Genomic DNA, 13,296 nt, shown 5'->3' on the forward strand with positions numbered 1-13,296 from the left:
GCTGGGTTTGCTGAGTTCAAACCTGGCCCAGCCATGTTTCAGTAGTGTAAACCAGTTGTATTCACACAGGAGCGCCTAGCATCCCCATAAAGACTGAAGCCTTAAATTAGCCATGTGTGTCCGTTTCCATGGAGACACCTCACCGGCCTAGCTGCCTTCCCAACCTGTTCTGCTGGGTGTGTACCATCTTCCCTTGTGTCAGGAGGCTGTCGAGGAAGACCCAAGGCACTTTCCCAGTTCACTGTTCATTATGGGGTCCTGGAAGGAGTGACAGGAACAGGAACAGCAGCCAGCAGAGCACCCCGTACTGCATGCCACCTAGCAGGGCTGCTTACTGTCTCATTGGGTTTATATTGGGAGTCGGGAGCCAAGCGCTGACGCTCCACCCCTGCACTGATGTGGGGAGCTCTGATGCTCAGGGTGCCTTGGGCACCATGGCAATTGACATTTTAATGGCAGGGCCAGGACATTGGCATCTCATAGTGTTGAGGACAGCTTTCGTGCTGAGAATCATCTGTACTTAGAGTTGTCCTCAGCTTGTAACCCAAGTCCACACGTAAAGTACAAGTCAAATTGAGCTGGTTTTCACATGCACTATGTTCCCAGAGACACCACTGTAAAGATATGTGGTTCCCAGTTTTGATGTGACTGGTGAAGTCATGTGATTCCAGTTTGAGTTTGTTGAGACTCACCGAGGCCCCAGAAAGACCTTCCTAGCCTGTGACATTGAGCCACTCTCCTGAATATACCTGGCAGTCTGGAAGCTGGGTGTGTCACTGGCCCCCTCAAGTGATCTTAGCCCGTTAGGAGCCCAGCTTCCTCCTGCTTCTGCCTGTCTGGGGCACATGGGGACAGACACAGCCTCAGGCCCGTGTTGAAGGCTCCCAGTCACAAGGGTCCCAGGATGTTTCTACTGACATACTTTAACCTGTGAATGAGGTGGGGGTAGGTCTGTGGGGTCTCTGTGGGATCTGTTCTCCAACCTCCTCTGAGGTAGGCCCATCCCCCTGTCTTTTCACCCATATGCTGTGGGGGCAGCAGTAGTGGGGAGTTTGCCTTAATGTGGAGGTGTAACCCTTGCCCACATTGCTACTGTGTGGACCTCAGGCCTTCATGCCCGCGCCCTCCTAGGAGGACAACCTCTCCAAGCCCTCATGGAAGGAGTAGGCCGGTCACCACCTCAACTGGTTTTTCATTAAGCAAGCCTTGGCCCAGACAGCAGAGAGACCAGGCAGAACCGAGAGGCAGAGAAGGTTTGCGTGGACACATTTGTCTCCCATGGTCCCCTGCTGCAGGATGAAGCTGCAAACCGAAGAGGTCCAGGCATGGTAGCAATGTTTCCTGCCCTGGGAGTGTGTCTGGCAATTGTCTGCTCCTCCCACTCACCTGGAACTCACCTGGCAAAGAGCTAGCCACAGGGTCGCATAAGCTGGACAAACTCCACGAGCAGTAGCATCTTGGAGGGGGAGCTTGGGAGAGTGTGAGCCACCAGGGCACCTGGGAGCACTCTCGGTCTTGATAGCCCCTGCACCGTGGTCTGTGGTTGGCCTGGCCCAGAACTGCAGGCTCACTGGGATGTCCTCTCTCATACCGCTTTGCGTCCCCTCATGCTCCTCATTTGGTCTCTTGTTTGATTGCATTCCTTGAGTGTCCTTGTGTGATACAGTCAAGATTAAGAAACAGTCCAGAGAACGAAGAGGAAAATACTGGCTTTCTTAAGTGAACTTCAAACACAGGAAGAGATGCTTAACCATATTTTCATGGTAAGATTTGTTTCATTATATGTTCATGGTGAGTCACAGTCTTGGAGAGTTTCTGAGACATGCACTCTCTTCGGAGCATGTGACCAGTTCACTGGGTTGCTGCCGGATTCCAGCCAGGCGAGAGAGCATGTGGACTGGAGCATAGCCTGTCCCTTCTCAGTGCTGAGCTTAGCAGCCAAGAGTAGCAGTTACCATGTTCACGAGTATGTATGAAATGCCCCTGCCTCAGCTGAACCATGGCTTTGAGGACCCTTCCATGACAGCACCTCAGGCATGGGCACGGACTCTTGAGACGCATTGCTAGGACTTGTAGGCACTGGCAGGGGACTTCTGCAGTGTGAAGTTCTTAGGAAGGCAGTGGTAGGCATAGCTGCCTCTTCTACCCTGACGAGTGCCCTCTGCCTCCTTAGAGGGAGAACACTGTTGCCATGAGGCCCTCTTGGCCGCTTGTATGGGACTCTCTTGTGTTGGCCCTCCCCTCCCTTGGGACAGCACACAGAGCTGACCTGACCTGAATCGCTGCCTCAGTATCAATAAGGATGCTGAATGGGAGTGGGAGGAGACAGCCACAGGCCTTTACCTTCTGGTTTCCTGCTTTAGTGCACTGCACCTCGAGTCCACTGGACCCATGAGACAGATGGAGCAAAAATGCATGTACAGCGCGTATCCTGAGAAATGACGGGATGCTGGGCTGTGATTCTGTTACTACAGAGGCCCAAAGCAGGGCAGGAGGGCCTAGCCTTTAGATACTCCATGGGTGAATGTTTCAAAGGTGGGTCCCTATAGGTGGGCATACATTACTGCCTGTCCTTTGGAGAAGGTCCAGGGAGTCTCCACTGGTAGCCTACCACAGCCACGGTATCTATGTGGGACTTTTGGAGCTGTAGGTTCCTTCCCAGTTGGATGAGCCACCACCAGCCTAATCTGGTATGTGGTGTCTCACACCACAGTTCCTGTTGCAGTAAATGTAGATGAGCTTCAGCATGTCCCAAACATTGCCATACCATGCTACCAACGTAGGTACTTTGTATTCTTATTTTCTTGGCAAGAATCCAAGTGTGGGCGTGGTTGTTCCATGCAGACTACTGTCCATGTGCCAGCCCAGGGTCTAATGGATGATGCCAAGGGAAGCATCTCCTTGAGAGCCACCTCTCCTTGGTGAGTTCTGGCTTCTCTGGTGACCAGACACCACATCTTTGTCACCGTGTACACTTGGACAAGGACTTTAGGGGTGTGTCTGCCTGACTATGCTGTGGCTTCTGCACTCAGCCCTGTTGTGCCACTGTCGGTCTCCCATGTGCCAGACTTATGTGAGTACCAAGTGTCTAGACCTAACTCAGTAGCTTGCTGTGAAGGGACAAATGTGGGAACATCCGGACTGGGTGTCAGGACACTGGGGACTGGGTCTGGAAGGGACAAGGCTCCCTCTGCAGAGGTGAACCTGGACGGCCCCACTTTGTTGGTATCCATCAGACACAGCACACGGCCTGAGGTGGCCCTGAGTGGCGCTGGGTCATCACCATGAGTGTGGAAGGTGATGGAGTTGGCCAGGGTCTTACTGGTCTTCCAGGTCTTTGCTCAGATCTGCTCTGCAGTTTCTCTCCTCCCGAGGCGTCTCCACGTGTGGTTTGTTTGAGAAGTTTCCTTTCTGTCCTTCATCTTTTTATCCCAGTCCTAAGATGGAGCTTTCCCTAGAAAGCCACAGGGCATGATGGGAGTGGCGTGAACCTGCCAGGAACTCCTGTATGCTTAGCCTGGCCTGCTGCCTCTAATGTGGCCATCATGTCTGCACAGTGGAGGCCTTGACGCTGAGGCTCAGCCCCAGCTTCAGTACCGTCTTGTCTCCAAGGTAGAGTCTTAGCTTTGGATTCTCAGGCTTTTGTTTCTGATTTTTGAGATGTCTCCAGCTGAACTGTGCTCTCAGGAGTCATTGTGTGTGGTGTTGTTACCCGGTTTGCCAGTGTTTTCACTAAACAGTGTTCCATAACTACTGACTCAGCCCTGCATGCATCTTCATTAGATACAGATTCAGTATTTTGCAAATATGCCCACAGTGTAGTTGGAAGGTGTATAATTTCAGTTTCTTAAACTCACATGTGTACCCACAATGTTTTTGGTTTTGATTTTGGATATGTTTGCTGAACTTTTTGGCTCCTTCATCTTTAGAAGGAGGGAATCAGCCATGGAGGATAAATATAGAAGTCACTTGGCAGGCCTGGCCACTGTGACAGGTTTGGTGCGGCTTGGGGAGATGAGGGACTGGGTACCTGGTGTGGGCTCTCTATCCTGCACCTGACCAGGTTAGCTGCTTTCAGAGCTCCCTTGCCTGCCAGCCCACAGACAAGGCTCCTCCCTCTACTGCATCCATTGACTTTATCCCTGTTTTCCTGTCAGGAAGTGATGGGAGTTACGTTGTCAGTTTAATAACTAAGGACATGAAGATCTGTGTCTAGCATGTTGAGTGGCTTGTGGGAAGGTCTGTAGGTGGGGACATTGATAACTCTCCCTTCTTCCTCATACCTCCTCTTGTGTCCTTGGCCTTCCTCCCCACATTATCCCCATCACCACCCATGCTTGACAGGCCAAGGATTGGCCCATGGTTTTGGCCACAGGCAAGGCCATTGCCAGCACTGACCTTCTAGGCTCCAGCTCATCTCTGTTCTGCATCTGGGAGGAAAGAGGCCTTGGCATCATGCCGCAGGGCTAGAGGCCCAAGCAGAATTTGCCAGTACCCAGGCTCTAGGAAACAGGTGAGTGGCAACAGAACCAGCTTCTGGGTCATCTACAGCTAATCAGGCATCATGGCCGCCAAGTGATGCCTTCCCCTTTGGCCAGTGTCAGTGCAGCCTCTCCTGATGCTGGGGGTAGACTCTGGCCTCACAGCCGACACCTGAGTTCATCGTCCTCCAGAACCTTTTCCCTGCTCCACCCAGCATGAAGCCGAGCAAAAGGAAGTTTTGTGTCTGTGGGTTGGGGAGAGTTGGTCTCTGTGAATGGCGTGTGGCCCAGAGACACTGATTCCTCTGCATGGTGAAAACAGCTCCCAGTTTCCTGACGCCAGGCCTGCAGTTACTGTTAGATCTCCAGTCAGTGATGGCGATCCTGTCATGTTCTATAGAAGCAGTGATTAAGCCTTCAGTCAAGGTCAATATGGGAAGCTGCGATGCTGCCCAGGGCAGCCTGTCCACTCCCCACCATCCTCACCAGACTCCTGTCTGAGCTTAGAGAGTCACTGCAGCCGGTTTGTACATGTAGCACTCAGGATCTGCATCTGTCCACACAGGGGTGGGTCTTAGGAAGTGGTTGGTTACCTTGGCTCCAGTGACATTTCCCTGAAGCGGTACTGTCACCCCAGTCCCCACCTGCTTGTCAGACTGCAGTTCCTACTGTTGCTGGCTCTAACCCACCCGCCTTGTTCACCCCAGCACCACGAGAAACCCCAGAAGCTCAGAGGCTCTTGCTGCTGCTGTGCATGGTGAGACAAGCCCAGGGCAAGCCAAAGTCATTTGTGGTTACAGTTTCTATTTCTATTTTGGTTCTGGATCTGGGAAGTTATGGTTTAGGCAGTGAGTGTTTAATGGTTTTCAGATTGACTATTTCCAAATCAAGTGAATAGTCAATGTACTTTTGTGATCTAAATGGTTTTATATTTAGAAATCATGTTCACAGCAGAGGAGTACCCACTGAGCCTTGCAGAGAGCTGGAGGGGAAAGTTGGTACTGATGAGTATGGCAGGACGTGTTTCCACAATGCAGATAAGCAGACAGGCTTGTAGGGATCCCCTGCCTGAGAGCTTTGGGCCTTGAACAGGCTTGTTGGGGTTCCCCTTTCACTGAGCACCTTGGACCTTGGCCACAAGTCTAGACAAGAAGAAGCTGGGAGGGATGGCTGGGCCTCCTGAAAGCTGCTGAATGCTGCGTTTATACTTAATGTACTTGAGAGAGTCCTAGGGCTCCAGACTGAAGGACTCCCTCAACCCGTATAGAAGGGAAAGGTATTCCTGGACTCTGGGAGACAGAGGATGTATTGGGGGTGGGGTGGGCTTCATCACAGAATGTGACTAGGGGAACAGGAGCTGGCAGGGCACCTCTCTGACCCCAAGTGTGTGCTGTCTTGGAGCTATTGAACAGGGGACTTTTCCATTTACAGCCATAAACAGACACCATGGCAATAACTCTTGCCATTGGATACCTATAAACTTGAACATCATCCTCAGGAGGAACTGCCTCTGTTAAATCGATCAGGAATTGAGCTCAGTGACATGTTTGTCCTGTCGCCATGTGTAATTTGGTTAGTGGATTTCACTTGTTTCAGCTGAAATTGGACGCTTCCATTAGGTACCTGGCCCTGGCCAAGATTGCCTTCCTGTGTATTATTTAAAACTTGTCCCTGGTGCTCACTTCTTAGCTGGACTAGGGCAGCTGACTGCTGACGGTGGGCTGCTCTGGAGATACGGCTTTGTGACCAGGTCATGCTCCGAATTTTGAGTTCCCATGCATATTGTCCCTCCTAGAGCAGCAAGACTGTCATCTCAGGTGCTTGCAGAGGCACCGGTGAGGACCCCTGCTGGGCCACCCACACTTGCCTAGCCGCACTCGCCCTACTCCAGGCCTCTCCTTTGGGGACCCACTGAACTCAGTGAAGTGCTTCATTACAAATTAGCATTGGGGGGTGGAGCTGGAGCAATGGCTCAGTGGTAGCACTCTTGTAGAGGACCTAAGTTCAGTTCCCAGCACCCACACTGGGCAGTTCACAGCCACCTATAACCCAGTTCCAGGAGACTCTCCTGAGGGTACCTGCACTCACATGCACAAACTCCCCCAGAAACACGAAATAACACTCCCCGCCTAAATCTTAAGAATGTTGCTTGTTTTCCCTAAAACTGAGAGAAGACAGCCTTTCAGGAAGTCCAGCTTCCCTCTACTGGAGTGGTAGAAGGGGAAGGTGTGTCCACAGCCTGAGAGAAAGAGCAGAAACACTTAGATTCCGGCTACACCTACTTTGAATCATGACCTTTCTTAGAACCCAAGGACCCTGTGGCAAGCTTTGTTGAAATGGGATGAATGTGTCCAAAGACCTGCCTGTCTAAAGAGTAAAATTTGGTGATTTTTGTGTATTTATCAAGTTATGCCTCTGTAACCACAACCTAATTTACAATACTCTCATCTCCACAGAGGAGCTCTCCCTTTTACACCCTTCCCCTCCCCATACCTCCCCTACCTTGGGCAGCCATTCCTGCCCGTGAAGCTTTGCCTGCTTCCTGTAAGTGGAGCCTCACAGTCCCCACCTTTGGTTTGTGCCTGTTGGCCCTCTGTGGCTGGCCTTGCCTGCCTGAGCTCTGAGATCCAGCACACGGCAGGACATCCTGGTTCTCTCCTCCTCGATGCCCCTGGTCATTGAGACACCTGTGTGTAGTTGCTGTCCTGCAGGCCGCAAGGGTAGAACCCTGGTTCATCATTGCGCGTCCATTGTTCCATCTCCCTCAGGGTATGAGCTACTTAGATTCTACACAGGTCCAGTCTGCCTGCATGACCCATGTAGGTGCAGTCATGCCCTGCAAGGAGTGAGCTCTGTCCTCTTCTCTGTCCTGTGTGGGTCATAAGTGAGGGCTGATTTGGCATGCCCAGTGGCCTTTACCCTGGGGTCTGGTCACTTACCATCCTTGCCAGTAGCTCTTCTGTCCTGGGTCAGTCCAGAGATTAGAACAGTAACTCTGGTTGTTTCTCCTGGTACAGGACTCTCGGGGGAGTTGTTTGTGGGGAGAGCGAGGTAGTTGGCAGGTTTAAAGTAAGCTGAAACCAGTGTCTGTTTAAAATTGGATACATTGGCCTTGAAATGCTGGTATGCATTTCACTGAAGTTGTATGGAGACCGGTGCACTGGGAAAATTGGGCTAGTAGCAGTCATGTTTGGCAATGTATCTCCCTGCTCATCTTTGAAGAGGCTGCAGAACTTTAACTATCTCTCGATAGGGCCCAACCAGCCAGGAATTGCACAGAGGGTTGGAGGCTTCCAGGGAATGCTTTATTCAGTGAACAGGGTGCGGGCAGTTCCAGTGTGTCTTCCGTGGGAACCGCCATCAGTGAGTTTGACCTGATTGGGGATCCTTGTTCCTTCTTTACTTTTCATAACTGCTGATGGCTGGTTCTCTCTCACTAGTCTGAAAACTGAAAGCAAGTTCTTCATACTGAAGCCCACTTGTCTCTTGGCTCAGAAGTGAGCAGACCCTGTGCTAAGCCATCTTCCCTAAGAGACACCTTGAGATGCTGTTCATCTTGAGAGATGGAGATGACACAATCCCCAGGCTGTGTTCACAAGTACACGCGAACACACTTGCCCTGTGGTTGAGAGAAGATGGGAATCTGGTATGTGCGTAGACCCAAGGCCATCACTGTCCCTGGAGAGCTGCGCTTTGTGGCCCACAAGGTCTGCCTACAGACCCCTGACCTGTAGCGAGTGGAGGGCAGCCTGCAGCATGAACTTTCCTCCCAGAAGAAACAAACCTAGCCAGGCTCGCCAGGACCTCTGCACCCACTTTTGGGATAGCTGCTGTTCACGATTGTTCTGGAAAAGACTGTAGGGAGGCTTGTGTGTAAAGTACCTACCCTGTGCCCCAGAGCATTTCGTCCTGCTGAAGAAAGGTCATGGGAACTTCTCCAGCCCTGCTTGAGTGATACGTCTTGGTGCTGGGAATACTCAAGTTCTGAGTGGCCTCAGGCTTGAGGCCAGTGGAAGAGAATGGACAGTGCTATTGGTGTTCTCCCACAGCAGGCCAAAGATGGATGAGAAATTGGCTTCCTGAGTCCCCTTTCTGTGGGAATTCAGCATTGGGATGTTGATTAAATGTGCATTTTAGAGCTGGGCCTGCATCTTTCTTCAGGCTGGGGGAGCCTGCTCAGTCTGGTGGAAACGCACTGTCTCCAGTCTTCGCCAGACCTGCTAGAAAGATCTTCCCAGGGTCCATGTGGGGACTTACAGTCACCAGTGTATGGGCTGTCCCATGAAGGGCAGTCACCTGACAGCTCAGCACCTGCCCAGACTATGGAGCCCTCTAGGAAAACCTGCTGAGTGCAGGGTTCCCCCTCCAGCGCCCAGCCATCGGTCTGTAATGTGACTGTGTGATGGAGATGTGTGAGCAGACCACAGTTGGCTGGGAGGCACACAGGGGTCAAGAACATCGCAGCTCAGGTGGGGAGAAGATCCCAGGGGCTTTGAGAGGGATGTAGGATGGACTGGGTCCAGTGAAAGCCACCGAGTTCCATCAAGATGGAGACACAGTGACATGATGAAGTGATGGAGACAAATTGTCCATCTCTTCTATTTTGTTAAACCCTTTCCAGTTCCTTTGAATGGATGATAAGTCTTGCTGTTAGAGTGGCCTTGTCTTTAGGGTATTCTGAAACATCCCTTGTCCTGCTCCTGTGAGCTGTACCAGTTGGCTCCTCTCTGTGCTTCAAACATGAATGACGTGATTGAGGTTAGAGAATGGACAGTGAGAGTCTGTTCCTGACGGTTAACTGTTCTGGGCACAGTGTATGTATGTATATGGAGTAAAGCATGCAGGGATGGCAAGCCCCTGTGGCGTGTTGGGTCACTGTGGTCTCCTGTGTGCTCATCCTTTGCCCACAGTGAAGGAGCGCAAATGACACCCGTAAGACAAAAATGTCCAGTCTGGGTGGCTATTTCTGCACTCCAGAGTTCTGTGTTTAAGTTGTTTTATACTGTTTCTCTTCTACAGTCTGAGTGGAAGTACAGACTGTGCTTAGGGACAGTGACAGTGGGCAGGTCTCCAGGCAGGACTCCAACTCAGTGACACCTGTGTGGGCCCCAGCTCTAAGAAGATGCACTCCTCAGCTAGCTGCAGGCTCTTCTGCTAGTGGGGCCTGTGGCTTCCTGGCCTATAGCTCTGGTGGTCCCTTGCTGAGCCCCTGAAGTAGGGCTGGCCTTTGTGGGCTCAGGCACTGCACCCACAGCCTGCTTCCTCCTATCCAGGGTCTACAGTGACAGGACAGAGCGTCTTCCTGCCAACTTGTCAGACCCCTCCATCTGCTCCTGTGATGCACATGACAGAGCCTGGATCCTTTGCCTTATTCATGGAAGTGCTGCCTGCCTGCCTGCCTCTCAGATTTATCGATCTGTTCTTTTTAGTACTTTATTAATTAGTCATGCCAACAAGGTCCTGTGGCTGGTCTAGACTTCTGTTGTTGCTAATAAGTGCCTGTTTGTTCTGGTTGGGCCCAGCCCTAATAGCCTTCTTGCTAATCTAAAACTCTTGCTGTGATCCGGGCCTCTGGTGCCACCCCCCCCCCCCCACCCCCCCACCCCCCGATTTGGCATCTGTCAGGGACAAGAGCTTGTGGGTTTTATTTTAAAAACCCAGGCAGTCAAATGATTCGTAGGAGCAGCTCCAGCTCCTGGCTTGGTCAGGAAGAGCAGGAATTAATATTTAACTGCCTGTGTTAGCACACTGAGAACAGAGCCTGGCCTTCAGTGTCTCTGCCCTCAGCCCACGCTGCCCTGTGGTTAACCCTTTCCTGGAGAGCTCCCCACAGTTCAGCTTAGAGCCATCCCCAGCCACTAAGCACAATGCATCTGTCACAGGTGTGCTGCCAGGCCTGGGTGTGAGACCTTTTCAGGAAGTGCGTGATCCAAGACGTGAGAAGAACCTCGAGGAGAGGCCTAAGGGAGCTGCACTGTGTGGTCAGTGGTTTTCTCCAGGGTCCTGTTTTATAGGCTTGGAGGTGTTTTCACTCCAGACCTTCTCTCCTGCAGGGCAGAGAGGAAAGGTTAGCTCCCCTCTAAGTGGGTGCCCCTGAGGCTGTGGTGTGACTTCAGAGTCCAGCCCCCTCCATAATCCTCTCCCAGGGTCCAGGAAGAATCTAAAACCAGGTGATAATTAATCTTTGATGAAAAGAAATGAATCTATATACACAAAACTCCTTAGTTCATACACTTTATTATTCTGTGATAGTTTTCTCTCTACAAGCTTATACTCTGCTCTCATGTCTAGCTCCTTTCTTGCCTGATTTCTCTCTATATTTAACTATTGTCCCCCCTAGGTTCTATCTTCATTCCTTCATCTAGTTCTGTCCCTTCTAGGTTCTCATCCATCTAGTTCTTTCCCCTATCAGCTCCTCTCCCATCTCCTTTCTCATCTGGCTCTTCCTCATCTTGTTTTTTCCCATCTGGCTCTTCCTCATCTTCCATCTCGTTCCTCTAGTATTCTCTTCTAGCCCTTCAATCTAGTTCTCCCCCATCTCAGTTTGTTCCTCTCAAGATCTTACCCACCTAGCTCTTCCATTCTCTTCTCTTTTCTCCATCCCGTGCCCTGGAAGTCCCTGTATAAGAAGGGAGGGTCCGAACTAAATTGTATAAAGCTATTACTTAATGTCCACGTGACCTAGGCGGTGTCCCCTTGTGGAATTTACCTTAAGTCAGGAGACTTGTATGTGAGCTGCTATCACTGTTAGTCCTTGAAAGTGTGGCTAAGGGAGATAATCTGATTCCAGAGAAAGCCTTTCCTGAGGCTGTTCTCCAAATACCTGGAATGTGTATGTCCAGAGAGTGATCAGTTCACACTGTTAGCCCTTCTAAGGGAAAAGTCATTTGGGAAAACTATGAAGGTACACATGATTTTCATAACAGAATACAGCTGATATATAACAAGCCAAATAACACCAAAAGCTCCTTGGAATTTGGCTTCCTCTGGAGGAATTCCTTGATCCCTCCAGGTAGTGACTTTGCTATAACCAGCTGAGTTCTTAAGATATATTCCTGCAGCCTGCAGCAGGGGTCATGGCTTATTCCTGAAACTCAACCACTGCCTTTGAAGCTTAGTGCAATGGTTTCTGGGAGTGTCACTAGACACTGAAAGGTCTTTGTGCCTTCTCTTTCTGTGTGTTTACAACACTCAGTGCAGAGGCCTGACCCGGAGGGGTGAGAAGCACTGGGCAGCTGTCTTCTTCATGAGCTGGTGGAGCCCTCCAGGCTTTCCTGGCAGAGGAATGGTGTATGGCTCTTTACAAGGCCTTGGTTCCCATCCCCTCACTCAGAGGCAGCACATGAAATCTTCTCTCACTGGGAGGGGCTGCTGGGCCTTTGTTCTGACTAATGTAGTACCTGCTGGGCAGCCACTGTGCCTTAGCTGGTTCAGGGCAGTGGGTATGGTTAAGTTGGCTCCCTTTGAGGAGCCAAATCCTGAGATCCTGAGGGAATGCTCATTCAGCTCATTGTGGCCTAAGACCAGTCACTGCTCTGGGAGTGGCCGCGTCGCATTCGACCCCAGGGCTGGCAAGTGGCTCCTGTGACAGTAGCATTCATTCTGCCTGGCTCCTGGGCGTGTGGCCACAGTTTGAGCTGTTTATTCAGACTTGTGCACAAACAAGGCTGGGCCCTACTGAGGAAACGTGCAGGTGGGGGCATGCACAGAGACAAAACAGAGAGCACCGTTACAGAATGTATGCATTTAGGCATCTTGCAGCAGAGTGTACTGGGGACGCATGGGAAGGGCTTCGTGGCTTCAGCAAGCACGTCGCTGAACAGGGGGATTGGTCATGTAAAAGGCTACGGAGCAAGCCAGGAAGGATGGATGTGTAACTGGACAGACACACAGGTGCCAGTCTGCTAGACAATACCTTTACTGGCCATGAACTGGGAGTGTCCCAGCAGCAGAGGTCATCCAAGAGGGAGGTGCATCCCAGGCCCTCCTGGTCTTTTGGGCCTGGCACCTGACCATGTATTTGAAATGCACAGTCCCCCTGCCTCACACTGTTTCTGTCAGTACCCTATGTTAGAGTGCTTTGGGCCACTCCCCGTGTCAGTGTCTGCCTGGGGAACAACTGGCTACAGAACTAAAGCCCCTCACCTGTAGGGCTAAGCCAGTCGTGTTTCCATGTGACCCTCCACAGCATCAGAATGCACTCAGGTGGGGGGTGGGATGGGACTGTGGCCTCCATGTCAGCAGGATGTCTCTGTTCAGTGTGACAGCATTGTGGGAGGATCTGCACTCCCAGCTCCAGGCACATGCTGATGGTGCTCTTCTCTCCACAGTGTGCCGGAGAAGAGAACTGGGTGGACAGTCGGACCATCTACGTGGGACACAAGGAGCCCCCTCCGGGTGCAGAGGCCTACATTCCACAGAGATACCCCGACAACAGAATCGTCTCCTCCAAGGTAGCCTCACCTCCTGCCCTGAGCTTCTGCCTGAGGGAGGCTGCCACAAGGGACAGCACCTTCTGAGCAGCACAGGTGCTGCCGTGCGCCATCCCCGGGGCGGGGGGGGGGGGGGGGGGCACTGCTCTGCCAGCAGCCACACTGCCCCTGCATGGCTTTTGCTGGGCCTCGCCCTCCCCACTTCTCTGTAATCTCCCCCAGTGGAGGGTCAGACTTGAAGCGTAAGGCGTGAGTCACATCCCGATGCTGCCCCTTACCCGTACACTGCCTGGCTGTGCCTAGCAGCCAGGTCTGCCAGCTAGGTGCGGCCGACGGAGGAAGAGTGCAGCTGGGTCTCCTCGCTCTAGTGAGGTGCTTTGTCA

The 13,296-nt window shown here is 51.8% G+C and overlaps 1 protein-coding gene across 7 annotated transcripts in view; it reads left to right on the plus strand.

Annotated features, from left to right (window-relative positions):
* The window catches only part of Atp11a (ATPase phospholipid transporting 11A), a 111,270-nt gene that overhangs the window by 36,587 nt on the left and 61,387 nt on the right, over positions 1 to 13,296 (plus strand). For all 7 annotated transcript variants that reach the window (XM_036209340.1, XM_036209341.1, XM_036209342.1 and 4 more), the window contains exon 2: positions 12,812 to 12,934. In XM_036209340.1, coding sequence (XP_036065233.1) covers positions 12,812 to 12,934 — 123 coding nt within the window. The remainder of the gene's footprint in view (positions 1 to 12,811; positions 12,935 to 13,296) is intronic.

The sequence above is a fragment of the Onychomys torridus genome, chromosome 17 (assembly GCF_903995425.1).
Source record: "Onychomys torridus chromosome 17, mOncTor1.1, whole genome shotgun sequence".
Classification (NCBI taxonomy): domain Eukaryota; kingdom Metazoa; phylum Chordata; class Mammalia; order Rodentia; family Cricetidae; genus Onychomys; species Onychomys torridus.